Below are 21,509 nucleotides of genomic sequence, written 5' to 3'. Positions count from 1 at the left end.
CTCGGTTTAATAAGCTTGTTAGTTCAATTGTTATGCTAATAGATAAATTGATAAGTAAATGAGGGATATTGAAGGGTAAATGAGATAGATAGACAAATGAAATGCAATACGTTTTTGTATTCTATTCATATTACAATTGAGCCATATTGACCATTTTTCAATACTTTTTGTTTGAATAGTGAAAAAGAAACCACATAGACTCTCTGGGGTAAGGGAGGGATTTCGCCAAAGTCCACTTTTGTTTACGAGGATGGAGGCTTTAGTAATGTTGAATCGCATATATTAGACACAGCTGAGATACTTCTATCCGCTTTATATACGACGATTGACTTCTAGTTTTAAATTGAACAGTTATTGGCAGAGAAGCCTTAATTGTTTACCTGTGGCATGACAAGTTTTCTACTCGTCAGAGTAAGTGCAGGATCTGATCTGTTAACATCCTACAAAATTAAAAATTGTCACTATGGGGCTTTTAGATTGTTTTGCATTGAAACAGTCTGAAGAAGATCGTTTGCGGGGTTTGGAGACAGAAGATGAGTACCGAGAACGATGGATTTCTATTCGAGTGATGTACTTTACCGCTTTTCTGGTATATGTTGGACTCGGGATTGCAGCTACTTGTTTGTGGCCCTACCTAAATACAGTGAGAAAAGTGTTAAAATTTAGTTAAAATTTCAAAATGGTTGCAAAATAAATGTTCCAGGTGGATCCAGATGCTGGGAAGCTATTCTTGACGCATCTATTTTCAATTACCTCTGTATTGCAGTTTGTGGGTAGTCCATTATTCGGTTGGTGGAGTAATAAACTACAATCAGTAAGGATGTTAATTATACCATTTGTGGCGGCTTTCATTGTTGGTCAAATACTTTACGCCTTGGCCGAAGAGTTTCCGGTTCATCAAAAATATGTGATCTTACTATCAAGAGTGCTGGTTGGAATATCCATGGTATCGTGTTCAATCTATCGATCCTACATCTCGGCAGCCACCACGGTTGCTGAAAGAACACGAACAACCTCGTACCTATCGTTAGCTCATACCGCTGGATTGTTGTGTGCATCGATATTGCAGCCACTTTTTTCATCATTTGGCGAAGAAGGCTTCCGTATTCCCGGTTTGTTTCGTATAAACATGCATACGGTTGTAGGATGGTTTTGTGCACTCTTGGGAGTCATCAATTTGATACTAATGTTACCATGCATCTTCAAAGATCATAACATAGCGGTGAAAGAAGCGGCACATGACCAAAATGGTGCTGCCACTAGGAATCGTTGTAGATCCATTGAGGTTCAGGGTTTACCGATAATCTTGATGTGTACAGCTTTCGCGTTATTTATGTTCATTTTTTCGACATTTCAAACGTAAGTAAAAAAAACATGAAATCTCGTTTTTATATCATTTTGTTTCTCAAGCTGTCGATTAATATATCTATCAATATCGGACATAATAATTTGTCGAAGGTAACCATCAATTAGTAAATTTAGTCGCAATTCCCTTGAGATATGTATGAATGCACTCGATGGAAAAATTAAAAATATTCACGGTAATACGGAAAAGATTCATTAACGTTGATTCGTTTCGAATTAAGTACCAATAATGCTCCCATGTGATGTCCTGAGTTGCCTTCCCAGTTCTATTCGGCGATTCGGCGAGATTTTCAAAATACACTTTATTGTAGCTGTATATCTGATTTTAGGGGCAGCTTGTCAAATCCTACCAGTAAACATGCCTACATACCTCCCTATTAATAATTCTATTGATAATTAACATTGACTGAGTCATAGATTCAGAATATGAGGTCGATAAAAGTCCTATAAAGTTGTTCATCCAAGGCGAAATTTGGCTTAGTTTCTCATCAAATAGGGGAGACTGGGGCTGGTTGGCCGAGTTATGCTTCCGGAATTTATGTACTTGTGCTGGTTAGACTTTTTGATAAATAATTTGTGCTGTCTTGTAGATACAGCTTTTGAGCATTCATGATTTTGTAGGGACGCAAAAAACTCTGATCCTCACTTTTTAGTTATTTTTAACTATTTTAGACCTATGTTGTTTTCGCTTGAGAAAACTGAAACTGACCTAACAACAAAAAACTTTTCTTGAAATTGTGTTGGTTTCGCACTTAGCAACGGGGCTTTGAGCAAACCTCATATAAAAAACAAGGTCGAAACTGACTCGATTTTCAGTTCAACAACGTTGAAACTAGGTTAGAAACTAGTTTCAAACAAACGGTTTGACAGCAGTTAGCGTTAGTAAATTTTTCACAGCTTTCACCGCTATGTCTTCCTCCGCCAGCGTACACGCTTACGTTTGGTTTTATTTTTTTCTTCCTGAAATGCTGCTTTTATTGAAAAATCGGTCGAAATTTGGATCAATTGGCGTTTACGATCTTGACGCTTGTTCGAATCAGTTCGTGCACTCGCCTGGATGAGATATCTGACGTCTTCACAGAGGTCTACATCTGCTGCAGATTCTATACTGATGGACGAGCATTGCTCGGAAATTATATGCGTTCTCAGGATGATGGCATTTGGTACATCACATATTGACATAATCTTTTAAATCAATAATTTAAACTTTTGATAGAATCTCCTATTTATAGTTGTTAAACGCTTTAATTCATTTTTACTACTTATTTCTTAATTATATTTCTATATTATATATTTTTTATTTCTATTATGTATATTTTTCCTTATAATCGTCAATGTTTGCATAATAGCCAATTTCGTTCAAAAAAGGTGAGCATTTCCCGAATATCAAAGTACATTGCGATACACCAAATATACAACTCAGTATATCAATCGCGCACAATACTCAGCCAACCTACCCCTATGAATTTTTCAAGAACAATCACGACAATCACAAAAAAACATAAGTAAGGTTATATTCGCGTTACATACATTACTTTACAAAAAAGAAATCTGAATACTTAACATCGCTAAAAATGAACAAACGACGTTGTGTCCAAACGACAACACAAAAACACCCGAAATTACGTTGGGCATAATAGTCTGTTCATAACAGGCACTCGGCCAACCTGCCCCGATCTCCTCTTGAAACATTTTAATGCTGATTCGATAGTTTCGATTTTGTCGACGTGTAATATATTCTAATTTTATGTTTTTTTGAAAATATAAAAATTTAAAGTTGATAGGGCGTTAAACAAAAAGAAAACCTTTTTGATCCACCTAGTGGCGTGGTATTGCTATTCTCTTGTTATTCACACAGTCTCGTTAAAACATTTTGTTATTATAACATTTTATATCAAGGATTTGGGCTTATTTTTGATACAAATTCATTCTGATTGATTCGGTTGGATAACAAAAGTTTGCTTCAACGCTCATGTAACACATTCGGCAGCATTTCTATAACCAAATATATAGAAAATAATACATTTAAACTTGATCATTGGTTAAATCTGATAAAATGGTTACGTCACTTATATAATCGTATACGTGACGTAACCGACAAATAGAATTATTTTATATCCACAAGATCTACAGAGTCAGAATCTACCGGAAGTGTCAGCCTTGTGATCTTCGAACTCGATTCACAATCCAAAAGTAGCTTTCGAAGATGATTTCTTTTAATTTACTCGCCCCGTGTCATTCCTTTGAAATACCTAAACTTTGTAGCGCGTTTGGATATGTTAGAGTTAAACTTTGAACGATATCATGTAAACAGGAAATTTACTTTTTTTTTGTTCGGGAGATGCTTGACATTTTGAATATTTTTGAATTATAAAAATTGTTTTCCTTATCCTCAAACGTACATCTACACACGCTCCACACGAAATGTTTCTGCATTTTCCTGTTTCTGCGCAGTAAAATAAAGAAAATGAATCATTTTTTCTACCGTTTCATAGAGTGCTTAGATTCAAATTAGAGGTTCTCTTGTCCTAAATACTCTAGTTGAATTTTAATCCAAAGTTGAGGACTTATTCTAATCTTCAAAAGCAAGTTTTTCAACATTGTCCTTCATGTTAAATACATAAGCAAAGCCTTGGTATTACACTGCCGATTCTTAGCGTGCATAACTATTGTTTGACTGGTGCTACGATCCTACTGGTATTAAGAATCCTTCCAAGTCGGAGCGACAAGATACTGATACTGGCAATTGCAAATTTTGTCAAAAAAATCTTCATAATTTTGGTTAGTAGGTAGTGGTTAGTAATAATAATTCTAGTAACAAATGGGTAATAAGTAGATGAAGCAGATACAGTTTTGATATAATTCTGTTATGATCTACTGATTGGGATATGCTAAAACAAATACGTACCTGCATTTCTATTAACAAACATTTGTGAAATATTTTATATTACATCAAATTATTCAGTCAAATCGTTGTTTGCACCAAAATTAAGTCATGAAAACTGATGGATTGATTTTTTCAAAGGAAATAATTTGTTTGTCGAAAGGTTTTAATATTTTCAACCTGTTAAAAGAACAATGACCTCAACTACGTTTTCGATGATAAATCAGCTATTCATTTCCGAGTGTGCCAAAGTAGCACCAAAAGAAACATATGAGAAGTGAGAGGTAAAGAACTGACATATTAATATACGTGCTATTATAAATCAGTTATAAATTTAGAATGTGAAGCTCATATAGAAATTTTCGAAAGTAAATGCAGCTCTTTTCCGCCTTTATCGTGCAAGGATAGAGTTCAAGTGCCGAATCAATGCGAAGGCATTAAATAAACCGTCACACTTCGTAAGGTTGGAAGCTCATTCGTTTCTTTAATTTATTATTGTTTCACATGAATCGACCAATGCGTATCGGTTCATAGTCTGATTGGCAATTTCGTAGAGTAATGGTACCCTCATCCAGTTCAGCTCCATTAGTCTCATTCCCCCAGCTCCATCTCATATTTGAAAACTATTAGTTATAGTGAAACCTGTCGTCTCTGTTCGATAGGTTTATTTCAAGAGTAAGATGAAATTAAAAGCATTTGCGTCGCTATAGCAGCAGTATTGAACAATTTTCGAATCACTTTTTCTGCGATATTTTTCTTGGAGCCAAAGCAAAGATAATGTATTCGATTTTATCACAATTCATTGATTGAAAGTCGAGTAATTGATAAAATAATTTGGTGACTCTACTAACGAGAAGACCATTGTTACATTAGCCCTATGTAGATTTTTTCCAAATTTAATATTGTTATCAATGGGTTTTTTGGAAAATGAACAGTTCAATTTATTGCGTTTATGTAGCACAAATATAAGGATTGCTCTGTGTTATAAAAATTAAAATGTTCTTGGTTAGTGGAATAGGTGCACAGAAAAAAAATTCTTTTTGAATTGAACGATTTCATCCATTTTTTATCAATCTCCTTGAACCAAACGATGGTATGTCTCCATAGAAATAGCGTACCATTCTTTTTGAACAAAGCTTTCCTTATTCGAGTAAGTTTGACAGGATAATATCTTTTAAAGTGGATGACCAAGACCTCATGATGATAAATACTTAATTCCACAAACATATGTTTCAGATTGTTATCCTGCGAGAAATATCATGATGCAATAGTTGCACTATTCATGTACCATTTATGTACCATTTGTTATGTTTATAACAAACTTATAAAACCGATACACTGAAGGATGTAAATAACATTCCGAAATACGCGTATCTGTATTGTAACGTTTGTTATGTTTCATTAAAGTGTAGTGACTTTGAGAAAGTGTGATAACGTGACAGTGAAATAGTGGAATTAAATGGTACATAAATAGTGCAACTATTGAATATATTCCGCTAACAGCTCCAGGTAAAAATAGATCATGATGCAGAAAATTGAAGTAATAACGTGCTTAATCCACCTAGCAGTGAGATGATACCTTTTTTTTTATCAATTCGCATATGTTTTTTTTCATGAATATTCTTCGGTGTCTTAGTTCTCATGACATTATATTAATGACCGTCGTTTTAAGCGGCGATTTGAGATTTTAATCACTCATTCCTCTGTAATGTCGAAACTGCTAATCGGATCGAATTGGAATCTAAACGTGTGATAATTGTTTGAACATTCCATGAGATGTCGAAGTAAGTTCCACTTTAGAGTTTACGGTTATTTAAGGTACTTCCAGAGCCGATATTCAGGAATCAGCTCAAACCGATTCGTATGGCCATAAATTAATATGGCAAATAAATTGCAATAGATTTGAGTCCCACTTTGAAGCTTTTCGAGATTGTCATCTTCTATATAGGTTTGAATTTTAGAAATTCATCATCCTATAATTCCAAAATCGGAAGTCAGAATTGGATCAAATTTATTAATTTTGTCTTTGTCGATTTGGCTTTTTTGTGAAAACGATTGAGCTTTGAGAAACGATTCGATACTGGAACCGGAGTTCGAAAATCGGTGTATCCGAAGTCACCTGAGTACAGTTTACATTTGTTTCAAAATATTTGAAAATCAGTGGAGACATCTTTGAGAAATCGTAGTTCGAATTGAATCCGAATCGAAAACTCATTACCACTAAAACTGAAATAAGTTTATTTGGTTATCGACTATCCAAATCTGCTAACCCGATAAACCTGATTAATTTATGTGAAATAGACATTTTTATACTAATCACCCTGTATCCCCTAAACCAGAAGTCGGATCTGACTGAAAAACAAGATGTTTTATAGAATCTTAAAACTTTACAACGAGAAAAATGAGTTACACAGTTTTAATTTCGATTCACATATCATCCTGTAGTTCCGGAACCAGATGTCGGAACCAAACATAATTCAGGAACCTTGTTTGGGAGTATACGACTTTTCATATGAATCTGAGTTTGTAGAAAACGGTTGAGTCATCTCGGAAAAAAATTGAGTGAAATTATTTGTCACACACGCATTTGCTGATCTCGATGAACTGATTCGAATGGTATATGGCTGTTATGTTCTTCCAGCATTTATTGCTGTAAATAGTTTAAATCAATATAATTATGGAATTGCTTTCAACTCGAAAATTCTTCCATCATCTGGTTTACATATGGCATATTCGAACGATTATGTTGCCAAAAACGAACCGTGCTAAAATCGGTCCGAGGCAAAATATCATGCTGTACACAGTCTTTTGGGTACCTAAAAACAAATGCATGTAACAGTATAAAAAATCGTGATTTATGTTGCTCTCAAGCATTTCTTTGCCAGACAGCGCTCAAAACTTCTACTGCTGGAATAGGGGAAAAAGTAGCCAGGGGTGGTCGCTCAAGCTCAAGTTAAAGCTCAAGTACTGGGATTGTAATGAAGTTCTGGGAACGTTTAAAAGTGTTCGCATTTTTTTGTAGATTCTTTGTAATTTCTTAAGCACAAACCTTTCCTGTTCAGCATAATAAGACGTAAGCCTCATTCTATGATGAGATTTATTATTTAGCATAAGCTAACGATCTACATCAGCGCGTAAGACAAACCTATTTGATTGGATGGCATTCTAAAATAACAAAGAGTAATTATCAATAAACAATACTTAATATACATCTATTATATTATTCACACTAATTTCAGCATCTACGTTTTGAATGCAAATGCAATAAGTGCCATAATGTCACCACTAATATGACATATACAAAAGATTTTTACTTTTAAAAATACTCTCACTGAGTTCACCAAAACAAAATTCTGAGTTTATTCGATTTAATTATATTGCTCGCGTTATTAGAGAAGTATTTATTTGTATCGAATTCATTGCTATTTTTTAACTATCCAAGGATAAATAGAGTCTTGCTATTACATAGCGTATCACCTTTTGTTTCCTCAGATTTCGCTACTTATTTTTATTTGTGGCATAATTTTTTGTGTATATTTGTCGAGAAATAATTTGATAAAATGGACCTTTCCCGCTTTGCAGCTATTGGGAGTTTTTATGTTGAATCACTATTTTTTCATTTAATAATCTAATTTTGAAGGCACACTGCTTAACCTCTAAGATACCGAGGTAGTTGAAGAGCTTGCAATGTGCTTTATATGAATTGCAATTGCAATTTATACCGAACAAATACCGGATAACAACTTAACCGGTTCTTCCAAAATAAATTTTTCATCCTTTTGGATTCAAAGATTTTTTTTGCCCATTTGAAACAAAACCGAAAACGAAAAGAAAACTTTCGGTAAGACGAAATGATGTAGATTCAAATGAAGTTAGTGTCGTTGTTTTCGTGAGAAACGACTGGATACCGATTCAGTAAAACTTTAGTTTACCGAATATTGTTAGTATTCTTTTCTATTTATTTGACTATTAATTTGATGCAAAGCCATGAAATTAAATTCCTTTTGTAGAATTTGACATTTTGTTTCAACAGAATTCACTGCCGATTCATATCGTACAGAGCCATTGAGTGACTGGTGCTACGATCCTACTGACACTAATTCTTCCAGGTCGGGACTCGAACATACGACAACTGATTTGTAAGACCAGCGCATTATGCATTGAATCGCCAACTCGGGATTTATTTATCTAATGGTTTCTATATGAATTAGAACAAGTGTCTTGTGGTTTTGTTTGTAAGGAAGGCTTATTCCTGAACCATTGTTTGTTGCATTAATAACTCACTTATCCACATACATCGTACTGTATCTAGTGGTGTTAAATTTGTTTTCAACATTAAAGTATTCTACTGTTAGTTAGATGAATTGCTGGGAGTTAAAAGTGCAACCTACTTACGTCATGTGTTAGTTCCTTGTTTGTGAAGAACATTACAGCACTTTGATTTTAGAAATATATCAGCATATGTGCATATTAACGTATACTGGTAACGCCAGTAGTTTCGGCATGCCTATACAGGGTGCTTGTTTCCTCCAAGAGGATGCGTGTTGAATCAGGATATTAAGTGTACAATTTTTGAATTCTTTTGTTTCAATTATAGAGAATTTATTCATAAGGTCATTCATGTCTTCGGGCCAGAAAAGCTTTCTGACCTTATGTGCGGGGATCGAACCCGGGTGAAATGCGTAAAAGGTATCGACTAATCCCGTCCCCCCATTACACTATACCCGTCCACCGTTTTTAGAATTTAGTTAGCGGGTAATTGAACCTGTTTTAAGTTTATGTTAATCAAGCGCGTACACTCCAATAGACCGATGGGGGTGGGAGTCAATTTACTTTACTTACCCAATCTGATGAAAAATACAACCCTTTTGTTCCAAATTTGAATTTTATTCATTAAAGCACTCTCCTTCAAGAGTTATACAATTGTTCTGATATTTTTACACCACATTTCCTTTGTCTCAAAAAAACAAAAACTCTCCAGTCTAACCGATGATCTTATCATTTGATCCAAATCTCTTTCAAGCAAGGTCTATTTTTATACAGAACAGAAAATAGTTGCGAGAGCAAAATCTGACTAACATGGTTAAAGCGGTAGCAATTCGAATTTCAATGCATGGAATTTAGTCATAGTATTGATCCATTTGTAATATGGTGCACTATCAATAATAATAATAATAATAATAATAATAATAATAATAATAATAATAATAATAATAATAATAATAATAATAATAATAATAATAATAATAATAATAATAATAATAATAATAATAATAATAATAATAATAATAATAATAATAATAATAATAATAATAATAATAATAATAAAAAATATTATTATTATTATTATTATTTTTATTTATCTTTTTTAACTCCGGCTTTAACTGTGTGAATTTGTACGTATGTAACGTTTTTATACATAATTTTTCTCAAAGATGACTGAACCGATTTTTACAAACTTAGATTCAAAATGATAGAGACCACCTCATACAAAGTTCCTGTGGTTTATCTGGAACCTATTTCCTAGGACGCGTGTAGGTAGGTCAACAATGTTGTATTGATAAACTGTCGCGATAGTATGGAGGATAAAGTTCAGAAAGAAGGACGATAAATCAATTCATCAGACGAATCCATTACTGTAAATACATTGTGGAATTCACTTCACATAAATTGTAGAAAAAAGAAGAGAGGGAGAGTAATATGCTTGACATATTTAGCTGACATAATTTGTGCATATGCGCTTTCTAGTATTATGAACATAGGATCAAACACCCTGTTAGTCACTCAAGTCGGGCAGACGCCTAAAAGAAATATGTTTTTATCCTTTCCCACGAACACACTAGCAGTAAGTAGAGAGAAACTTACAAACGTTTTTGTTGTAACCTCTCCTCAGCTCACCTGAACACGTTTGGCTGCATTTTTTGCTTTGCCGTACCTCCAAACGACAATCACTGGAAAAAGAAGTGGTTTAGTGCAATCGTAGTAAATGTATATAACTCACCAAGAATTAAGTTCATAGAAAGCTCTACATCGCCTTACAAGCCTAAGTCGAGTAGTAATAGTAGCTCGCATGAGTTCAAACCGCCACACACTGGCTGGAGTGTCGTTTTGATTCGTTCTTCAAGCCAAGCGGATGTGATTTGCGATTGTCTACATGCTCATAAATAATCGAAGCGCGCGCAAAACTGAGAGTCGCCGAGCTGGCAGCGATAGCGCGTTTAATTTAAAGTTAATTGGTTTGCGTGTTGCATCCCACTCAATCGTTGACTTGCTCGAACTCTTCGATAGATTGTGGTATCATGCTGTTCACTCAGTGTAGCTCATATGTAGATACGTCATGAATGGCAATTCATAGCAGCGGGACAGTGGTCAAAGAGATACCAGCTTTAAACTGGTAGACAAAAAATCGCAGGCATCTCCATCGATTGAAGATTTTTATCTTCGGTGGGATGTTGATGTTGATATCGGATGGGGTGCCATGGTCATTTGCTTGGGCGAAATATTCCCATGAATGAGTGGTTCTGTCCTAGACTGTCTGTTTTTACCCATTGTGATTCTACAATTATTCATATGAAGATGATTGCCTCTCGGAATTGGAAATCTAGATTTATATCAATAATGAACTTTCATGTGAAAAGACGTCGCCTCTGCACCCTACGGAAAACGTTACTGGCATTTTTCCCTGCCTATTGGTATATTTACACAAACACAACTACATCATTTCGATAAAGGGTTCCCCGATCGAATAGATAGTGGTCAATTGCAATTTGGGTGTTTAGCTGATAGGTTGTTATCGAACAGTTTCGGAACGCCTGCCGGTCGCGTGGGAACAATCGTACATTCCGTGTTACAAACTTGCGGTAGGTCATGTGAGCTGAGTGACGATGGAGCACATTTTACAATGGATTTCATTGAACCAACCGGAGAAGGAACGCGTTTTGGGTTTAGAAACAGCGACTGAGTACCGCCAGCGATGGATTTCGATTCGTGTGGTATATTTCGTAGGGTACCTCATGTTTCTAGCATTCGGAATAGTTGCCACTGGACTGTGGCCTTATCTGAAAACAGTAATGTTTATAAAATAAAATAATGTCTAAACACAATCAGTTGGCTGACATATTTCGATTGCAGCTGGAACCATCAGTCAGTAAGGTGTTTTTGGCGTACGTATTTGCAGTAACTCCATTAGGACAGCTGATATTTAGTCCTTTGTTTGGATGGTGGACGAACAAGCTATCATCGATGCGAGTGCCACTAGTTTTACTGGCAGCAGTTTTCACTGTAGGGAGCGTGATCTATGCCTTGTTGGGGGAATTTCCGAGTAATCGGGGCTACATTTTGTTGTTGTCCAGAGCGCTGGTTGGAGTTGGATCATCGGCAGTAACGATATGCCGAGCCTACATTTCTTCAGCGACCATGGTTTCGGAAAGAACGAAAACGATTTCCTATATGGCACTGGCACAAAGTTTAGGCCTGATGGTTGGACCGATTTTCCAGTCAATTTTCGCCGAGCTTGGAGAAGAAGGATTCAGTTTTCTGGGGTGGTTTCGGGTGAACATGTACACAATTTCTGGTTGGATATGTGCTGCGCTTGGACTGCTGAACATTGTGCTGGTTATGCCATGGATATTCCAAGATAGTCCTATTGCTGTGAAGGAAGCAATGAAAACCTTAGGGACAGCAACTGCCAAGGAAACGTGGAAATCAATGCAGTTGCAATATTTCTCGATCACCTTAATGATCGTTGGGTTTTCGGTGCTGATGTTCGTTTACGTGGCGTTTCAGACGTAAGTGTTTGGATGTGATTTAGCAGTATGCATTTTTCTATTGACGGTATAATTCGAAGGGTGATACAGTTTTGAGATTGGAGATTTTCTAAGAGTTCTTGTACCATAAACAGAACAGTTAGTGATGAATGAACAATGTATGTCGGTGGCAATGCATATAAAAGTGATCATTGATTTTATATTGAATAAATTAAAGTAGATTGATTGTCAGTTCGTTCTGCCAATTTAAATTTTTTTCTCTATCTGCGGGTACAAATCAGTGGAAAGAATTCGTTGCATTAACGTTTCATCTAATTGATACCAATACAGTAATGTTGGACATAGGTTTGGTTTTATATTGTTCTGGGAACTAAATGATGTTGAATATTTACAACTTTTCTTACAAGAACAAAAATAAAATCGTTCTGTACCATGATAAGGTTACAGGGGAGACTTTTTATTGTACTTTGGTACTTTGGTACACTGCTGTCTGTGACTTTTCAAACACAGTTTTACGACATGAGAAGTTCAAGCTATTATGATTAACTGTCAACCGCAACCCAGTGCTTGAAGGACGAACAAAGTCTGATAAATAAGGTTGCAGTCGAGCAATTCCAGTAATCAATAGCAAAAAAAGTGCTAAAACCAAGTTCAACTTGCTCCGAATTTGAAGAAACTTTGTACTCGTTTTCAGTAAGGCAAACCAATCATTTTACCCGTATATAGACTAGTCCGACTCAAGAATGTTTTTTTAAAAACAGCTAGTGCCCTGTTACTTGTACAAAAATGATGTAGGGTAACAGTACCTCCATTCATCTCAGCTCCAATAGCCATCTCATATACGAAAACCATTAGTTAGAGTGAGATCTGTTGTCTCTGTTTGATAGATTGACTTGAAGAGTAAGATGAAATTAGGAGCATTCGCTTCGAGTTTTCGCGCCTCTATAACAGCAGTGTTGAACAATTTTCGAACTACTTTTTTGCGATATTGCTTCTTAGAGTCGAAGCAAAGATATTGCAACCGATATCATTATAATTTGTTGATTGAAAGTCAAGTAATTGGTAAAATAACATGGCGACTCTAACTGTGAGATGACTATGACTATAGCCCTACAATGACAAGTTTATGGATATCAATTGAACTCTAAAAGATATGATTAAATGCTTTTTCAAGTATTAGAAAACTGACCGAAAGAATAATTTATGAGAAAAGGCATCGTTAAAGTTTTTTCTGTAGTATTATTTGAAACTTCTTATTATAAATAATATACCAATATTTCGACATGAAATTTAAAGTACTCAGATTTTTGTGCAGCTTTAGCACGTTACAGATTTAGAAAAACTGTCATTGTATTACTTTTAATCTGCTGAATTGTGATCTAGTCTTCCAATAATTATTGTTTACCAAAAACTAGAAGTTTCGCATGACCCTAGCTAGTTGAGTCAGGAAACCTTTGTATGAATTAATATGGAACTCATAAAAAATTGCTTCGATTGATTAGGAAGGAGAACGTTTATCTGGCCATCACTCAAACCGAGCTTCAAATTGAATCGACTTGTTCAAAAGATTTGATATGCTTTTTTGTATTGTCACTTGCAGGGTTCGGCAATTGAACTGCTTCATTACTTCATTATTACGTTATTACTAGTTTGCATACGAAATTGTATTGGAAGGCTCTTTATTGTTTTGTTCACATTGTGACTTAGCTGGCAGCACACAGTGGATTTAGGGGTACTAAAAATGTTGTGTCTTAGTTTTACTTGGATATAGGTATTAGCAGGATGCTTTTATTATGAAGATTATCCGTTTTAAAACAACCAGTTTTGAACTAGTTTTACTCATAGATTCAGTTCGAAAAGTGCTTCCTGAATGTGTACAATTTACGATACAAGTTTTCTTAGGAACACCCTAGTCGTTAAAATAAAACCGTTAGAGATACTACAATGGCGTCTTCTGCTGTTTGTTATTAGAAACTTTATAGGAGTGCAATCCATTATCTCCACACATTTGAAAAGCACTATCACCTTACTAATAGGAGTCACTCTAATACTATCTGTATTCAAAGATGGCATCACCAACCCTGATTATTTTTCCTGGAGATGTCACAGCTTTTTGTCCCTCAAAATTATGAATTAGGACCACTGTTCACCGGATGTATGTGTTACTTTTGTAATCAAGTGTTATTCGGAAAAATGAAAATCTCGAACAGAGACGTAGTGGTTGGCTTGTTACAAACAGAAATACCGCAGAAGGGCATAGTTCGTGAGCTGTCCGATTTACGTATGTGCAGAATACATGGAGATCGGAAGTGCCAACAAACGATATAGTTAGGTACGTCGAACTACGGCAGTGACACTACCTACGATGAAGATCGTCGAGAGATCCTTCGCTGAGTTCCTTCTAATCTCATCTGACGCTCGTCTTTGGCGAGTGGTTAAAACTCAGGGGTGAAGAAGGTGAACTTACTTTCTTTAGGTATCGTCTTAGACTCGTCAGTGCATAACAGTTTATGTTGAACTGTTTTGTCACTCCAACATAAACACCTAAGCAGGCGTAAAGTTAATGCAATTTGCTAAACACTTTTTGGTTTTGCACCTAAGTGCAACATTTTTACTAACGTGCTGAAACAAAAACATTGTCTTTGGTTTATACTGGCCAATTCAGGAGATTCTAGGTGGCATAACAGTTCAACATAAACTTTTGTGCACTGATGAGTCTATGACGCAACGTAAAGAAAAGTAAGACCGGTTAAGTGCCCTAAGCACACAAATAGGATTACCCTTTAATGAAAGCTGAGCTTGACTTACGAATTTCAAAAAGTAATTTGTTTTAGATGAACATGAATAAGTTTATGCTACTTTTGTTTCAAGCAATTTATCTGTTTGTTTCAATGTAGCACCTCGATTGTTGAACTCTGTATATGTATATGTATTCTGTAATTTGGAACTGGAAGTAGAATCAGGTTAAAATTCAATTGCATTGAAATTTTTCATTTTATTTACGGGATGTGAGAATCCGTGTAAAAGATTCTGAGAATAAGAAGTAAGTTCCATTTTAGACTTTTCACCACTTCTACGTAGGTTTTTGAAACTGACTTTATCTCCTCCTATGTAGATCATATTTCCGAGCGGACTAGTCTGCCAGCACCTCTCCTATCATCGGCTTTAAATTCGTAAACAATCTACTTATCAAACGATGCAAAATGAAACAAGTAAAACTATCAACTCTGTTAGCTTTATATTGTCAAATTTCTCAATCCTGGAATTATAAGAAATGTATTTTTAAACAACTTTGGAAATTTTTATCATGATAGTCATTTGTACCTTATGATAAAAAAAGAACCGAAATTTTCATTTTAAATTCCCGCGCTTGTCCAATCGGTAAACTTTTATTCTCTCAACGTTGGCAACACTTTTATACACATTCTGTCAAATTTTGACGCATATCGTACGATTAGTTTTTGTTTGGCGTCTATATAAAGAAGTTGAAAAATTTTCGTGTGGCGATTTTTATAATGGATGAAAATTTAGAACAACGGCTCGCCTTCGAAGCGCCATTTGGTCGATTGTTGTGCGGTTTCGACGTAATATTCATAGATCCATACCTCATCACCAGTTATGATGCATTCGATGAATCTGGGGTCACTATCTGCGTTGGAAATCATCTCTTTGGCCACATCAACACGACGCTGTTTTGAATGAAATTCAGCTTTTTTGGCACCAGCCGAGAAGCGACGCGTTTCAATCCCAAAACATCAGTTAAAATGTGTTCGGCTGATGCATAAGAGTTGCCCAACAAAACAGCAATCTCTCTAATCGGTACAGAACGATTTTGCAACACGATTTGCTTCGCCGATTCAAGGGATCTCATCATGATCCATGCTTGTACGACCACCTTTGAAGCGTTTATACCACTCGTATGCCTGTGTTTTTCCTAGACACGATTCACTAAAGGCCTTTTCTAACATTTTCAACGTTTCGGAACACTTTAATCCATTTGCAACACAAAATTTGATGCACGCACGTTGTTCTAAATTTTCATCCATTATAAAAATCGTTACACGAAAATTTTTCAACTTCTTTGTATAGACGCCAAACAAAAACTAATCGTACGATATGCGTCAAAATTTGACAGAATGTGTATAAAAGTTGAGAGAATAAAAGTTTACCGATTGGACAAGCGCGGGAATTTTAAAATGAAAATTCCGGTTCTTTTTTTATCATAAGGTATATGATCAACTTCAGAACAACCCGAACAGCCAGTCTCCTGATTCCTTCCAAAGTGTAAAATATGTGTAGTACAACGGTTGTGGATGCTACTAGTCAAAACTGGTTTTACCTAATCTATAGCATTATTCAATGCTAGTAGCAACGAGATAAGGCAAACATTTTATTACTTTTGAAGATTATCTTTTTTAATTGACAATTGTCTGAGTTCATTCGAGCTGTTAACGCTAACGTTTAGGAAAAAATTGCACGCACAATTCTGAACTGTTCAGTATTTGCACTAAACAGTAAGATAGCCAGATCTGTTATTAGGAGTGGGTTTGAAATAACGTTACTTTATAACTAATAGAAAGCAATCGATGATAAATGTTTTTTTTTTATTTTATTTCTACAGATTACTATCACCAATAGCTCTGGATCAGTTTGGCTGGACCAATGAGGAATCCTTGTTTTATTTGGGTATTCTGATGACAGCTGGAGCTCTGATATCTTGTATTCTGTTTCTGGTGCTGGACCCACTATGTAAACGCTTCAGTGAAATTGGTGTGCTCGTGTACGGAGCGATGTTAGCCCTATTCCTCAGTCAGCTGTTGATGATACCTGTTGGAACAAAACCTATAACAGCGTATATCGACGTTAATAGCACCACCGGATGTCCGCCCACGCAGGAGTGGTGTCAATCGATACCGCCGGTAACGAAAATCCAGTTTACGATATCCTACACACTGTTGTGCATAGCATTCTCTATTGGAACGACATTGAGTCAGGCAGTGTTTTCGAAATTACTCGGCCCAAGACCTCAAGGAACTTGGATGGCACTGTTGACCTGCGCAGGAAGTGCTGCTCGAATTGTCGGTCCAGGTTCGGTTACTGCCTACGTGATCGTTGGAACCTACTGGACGTTTGGTGCTAGTACTGTCCTTTCAGGGATTATATTCCTGTGGATGTGGGTTTATCGAAATCGTCTTCAACCTTCTAAACCCGACTCGGTGGAAGAACTTAAAGTACTTAGTTCTACTAAACAATAGTAGTCTCACAAAATGCGTAGCTGTGATCTGTACTTATGTAATAGAAAATAAATTTTATTTTTGCTAGGAAAATTGATCTTTATTGTTTCTATCATCCGAATTCATACTCATTGCTTCTTGGACGGTGTTCGGTAGCTGAATGTTTAACGTTTCTGGAAATTGTAGAATTGCCAACCCAGATGTTATGCCCATTCCACCGAATAAAACCATCGGCAGTGGTGACCATACCTTAGCCAGTAGAGGGGTTTGGGGTGCGATCATAGATCCGATTCTACCGAACATTGAACAGAGCGAAAGTAAGCTCTGCCGTAAGTTCGTTGGAAAGATTTCTACGGTGTATATATACAGTGTTCCGAAGGATATGGTAATTGCCATTTTGCTCACAAGAAACATGATCAAACTTAGCCAGGTATTTTCTAGAAATATAACACTGCATTAGTCTATGATTCGAGTAGAACATTTTTTGAGTCGATGCTTACCCGTGGGAATAAATTCCGCTAGTAAGCAGAACAGTCCGCATAACAGCATTGTGCAACACAACATTTTTCTTCGTCCTACTCGATCCAGAATCAGTTGCATGATTAGGAAACCGGGAAGTTCTATTAGCGATACCAAAATGAAGTTCAAATATTTGTCTCCTGCCAGTGTAACAGAGTTTAAACTTAAGCCGTAGTAAACGAGCACATTGGTCAACCAACAAAATGAACAGTTTGCAACTCTTAGTAGAAGACCGGGATTGCGAAATGCATCAGCAAGTAAATAGAAAAAATTAGTATTCTCTAGCTCTTCCGATGATGAATCTTTTTCACTTGTCGGGTAGAAACCTTCGACAGCCGAGGGAGACAAACTTTTTCCGTTCATTTTGGCTGCTTTCTTGAGAATACTGAAGGCCTTTTCCCGGTCGCCTTTGGAGAGCAGCCAACGCACGCTTTCCGATGTCATCCATAAAAGTGGCAACGAGACCAATCCAGGTATGTATAATATTTTCAGTAATGTCCGCCAGTTACGGAAAAACATGGCAAGCAGTCCGAGAGTTGCTTCACCGAATGAAAAGGCACAGGATATTACGTTGTTACCGGAGACTCGCATATTGGGACCCACCAGTTCTAAAGCTAGAATAAAGGCTGTAGTGTACATGGTCGAACCTATGGCCGGATCAAGAAACTCCATGATGATGAACATTTCGTAACTCGTAGCGTAGGATCGTATTAAACCGAAAATTGCGCTGGCCGCTACACTCAACAGTAATACCAAACGACGGCCGAATCGATCAGATAAGTATCCTGCGATTGGAAGTGCCACGAACTGTCCTATGTTGTTCACCGTACCCACTAAGGTCAGTTTCCAGTCATTTTTTGGGCAATTTATGTTGAAATCTTTGACTATCGTTACTTCATCATTTGAGTACACGAAATCGATGCACTCAATAGTAGTGCTTCTATCAAAGGCCTCCGAATCACAATAGAAATCCTGTAAGCTCGTGTTAGATATCACCTGGAATCGTTCGCATTGTGCCGGCATCCCATTCTTGAAAGGAACCGAGTAATTCAGCCATTCTGGATGATAGCTGGTGAGAGCATCGTCACATCCAGGTACGTGGCATCTAGAATAAACATAAGACATGGGCTTATCGTTGCAATTTCATTTTCGTTAGCTCTAATACCTGTATTCTAGATTCCCTGCAGTAAACACGTAGCTGAGTGTGAAGAAAGCGTTGAAAATTATCGGAATGATCATCAGCGCATACTGTCGTATTTGGAAGCGACCGAACTGGCCGATTTCGTTCAGAACTCCATCAAGATCAATGTCATCTTCGGATTTCGGCATTTTGACCTATGACAACTGTCCCCATGCACTACTTTTGCTATACAAAACACGAAATTCACTCGGTCGATTGCCTCATGCGTGCACGTTGCACATCAAGTGGAATGAATAATTCTATTTCAGGACGAAACGGAGTAAAGCGAGCGCATGCGCTTCTTGAAATTCAAAGAAGATTGATAAACAGGCGAGCACTGGTTTCACTGTTTTCCAAAAGTTTAAATCGACTGCTGTATATGCGACAGCCAATTGTCTGCTAATTGGAAACAATCAGACACGTGGTCAAAGGCCATGCTGAATAACCCGGTATCGATTAGAACGTTCAAATGATTCCACGGCCGAACGAGAACGTGTAGTAATCACTTTCTCTTGGTAAATGATGCAAAAAAAAAAGATGTAAAATCAAACAACTGAGAGTAATACGAATCGTTCGCGGTTGTGTCTAGCGTTGTACTGAACTGAGTGGGCCGACCAGATGAATAACCAGAATACTGAACTGAACGATTCATCGAATTACTATCAGCTGATGTCGGGCCGGTGGTTGTTTTGGCGCGGTCGTAGATTGGATCATGTTGGCGCTAGGTAAACGCATATTTTGTTTCTTACAATTCTTTGTTCGGTTCGGGCTGGTGCTGGTTAATTGATTAGATAGCATTATGGAGATGGACAATGATAACATGGGTTGAGTGAAAAACTATTCATACAATTTTGTACTGGATTACTGCGAAATTTTGGATGCGATCATTTACATTACCAAGATTAGATTTTCTGATAAAATCCTCCTTTATTAGTCCAGTTATGAAAAATCATAGGTTCCTATCTTTGAAACCAATTCGTCGATCAAATAAGTCAAATTTTGGACAAATGCTACAAAGGATGCTTTAATACAGATACAGTTCTGAAACTTAGTGATTGTCAAGGGTGTTACGATAGAAAATTGGCCATACAATAATATGTGACCGAGAACTTTTTATTAATCCAGAGACAAATCATGCTCTTTCAAAGTAGAATTTATACATAATTAAGAAAGAATATTCAATCAAGTTTCCTCTACAGCCACTGCAAATTACCGAGCCTTTTGCTTGCCCCTTCCATCAAGCTTTGCACAGCCTCCATGGTCTACATTTCCCTAGAAGTGGATCATCACTTTACCTTGAACTGCATCACGCGATTTTATTCAGACCGATTTGTTTTGCTTATCGTTACGATTTGGAGTTATCGCCTCTTTGGGGATCGACATTCTGGTTTGTTTGTAAGTTCGATGTACGGTTGTAAATGACACTTGCAGTTTGCCTGCGACATTTCGGACGGAGAGGTTGAAGTTCAATTTGAAACAGATGGTCACTGTGTGGTTCTAGACCAGAGCTCAGTCACCACGTTTCGCCTCGTTTCCGTTACCATTAGCAATCAGTGCATCTCTATCACAGCAATCGTTTGCTACGTTTGACATCTGCATTACCATTATCATTTTTGGACATAGTCGAGACAAGGTTTTCATGTTGCCATATTGAAGATCACAGGAATTCCGAAATCACACAGTCACTCTTTTAGATTTTTTGTGGCTCCCGGCTTTTGAATTCCTCTCGATCCAGTATTCCTGGCTGTCGACAAATGTTTACCGAAAACGTTTTTCTTACGTAAATGACAGTTGATTGTGTGAAAAATCGAGCATAGCTATTAGCTGTTCAATTAGGCTGTTTCTTCGTATGTTTCATATGCACAGTAGTTCAATAGGCAAAACGAGGTCGGGTTTGTCCGACCGCGTCATTATTCATTAGAACACAATACATTTTTTTTCTTGAATACGTTTATTTCATAGGCAATAATAACGGTTATGTGCTCTAGCACAAAATTTGGCTAACCCCTTAATGAATATACATAAGTTTTTCTTCGCCGTGGCTTCCGCAATACATAGTACTTTGAACCTAATACATTTCGGATATCATATTAGTATGTTAGTATTCATTTGTTAATCGAAAATCGAATGTTTTTATCAAGCAGTTTGCTATTATAAATATATGAAAAATATTTGAAAAAATAAGTCAAATTTTTAAGTACTTTAAAAGTTTAATTAGCTCTCCTTTACAATGCGATCATATAAATAAAAATAATATCCTGTGGTAAATTATGAACAAAAACCAAAAATAGAAGAACACACTTGTAGTCTCTAAGCATATCTTTGAGTTGGCTTTACCCCACCTTACTCTACAAATCCGTAGGTATGTACTTGGATAAGCTTGTTTTTCAAGTGGTCGACATCGGGTTTCCATATGTGCTCAATTGTTTTGTTTTCATTAATCGGAACTAACTTTCTTCTAGTAATGAATGTCAAAAAAATATATGAGAACTTTGATTTTTTCTAGCTTCGCGGGTTTCATTGTAATTATCTAAAGCTAATTATCAAATGATCTTGTAACG

The 21,509-nt window shown here is 36.4% G+C and overlaps 3 protein-coding genes and 1 long non-coding RNA gene across 8 annotated transcripts in view; 2 read left to right on the top strand and 2 right to left on the bottom strand.

Annotated features, from left to right (window-relative positions):
• Positions 1-17,342, top strand: part of LOC131435263 (major facilitator superfamily domain-containing protein 8-like) — a 51,556-nt gene extending 34,214 nt beyond the window's left edge. For 4 of the 5 annotated variants that reach the window (XM_058602951.1, XM_058602954.1, XM_058602955.1 and 1 more), the window contains exon 3: positions 16,637-17,342. In XM_058602951.1, the coding sequence (XP_058458934.1) occupies positions 16,637-17,270 (634 nt within the window). In that variant the 3' untranslated portion in view covers positions 17,271-17,342. Of the gene's footprint in view, positions 1-10,882; positions 11,317-11,380; positions 12,037-16,636 lie in introns of those variants that run through there. The other variant, XM_058602953.1, reaches the window with a different exon arrangement.
• Positions 541-1,607, top strand: LOC131435265 (major facilitator superfamily domain-containing protein 8-like). Its single transcript, XM_058602956.1, has one exon. The coding sequence runs from the start codon at positions 695-697 to the stop codon at positions 1,361-1,363; it is 669 nt and encodes a 222-aa protein (XP_058458939.1). The 5' UTR covers positions 541-694; the 3' UTR covers positions 1,364-1,607.
• LOC131435266 (uncharacterized) lies at positions 9,628-10,606 on the bottom strand. Its single transcript, XR_009230472.1, has 3 exons — positions 10,251-10,606; positions 10,115-10,200; positions 9,628-10,050 (listed from the first exon to the last, which is right to left on the bottom strand). It is a non-coding gene; the product is annotated as an uncharacterized LOC131435266 (long non-coding RNA).
• LOC131435262 (organic cation transporter protein) lies at positions 17,323-19,562 on the bottom strand. Its single transcript, XM_058602950.1, has 3 exons — positions 18,934-19,562; positions 17,750-18,873; positions 17,323-17,686 (listed from the first exon to the last, which is right to left on the bottom strand). Exons 1-3 carry the CDS (start codon positions 19,095-19,097, stop codon positions 17,334-17,336), a joined length of 1,641 nt encoding a protein of 546 aa, XP_058458933.1. The 5' UTR covers positions 19,098-19,562; the 3' UTR covers positions 17,323-17,333.
• Positions 19,563-21,509: the final 1,947 nt, after the last annotated feature.

The sequence above is a fragment of the Malaya genurostris genome, chromosome 3 (genome assembly GCF_030247185.1).
Source record: "Malaya genurostris strain Urasoe2022 chromosome 3, Malgen_1.1, whole genome shotgun sequence".
Taxonomy (NCBI): domain Eukaryota; kingdom Metazoa; phylum Arthropoda; class Insecta; order Diptera; family Culicidae; genus Malaya; species Malaya genurostris.
This window is presented reverse-complemented; position numbering and strand designations above follow the sequence as displayed.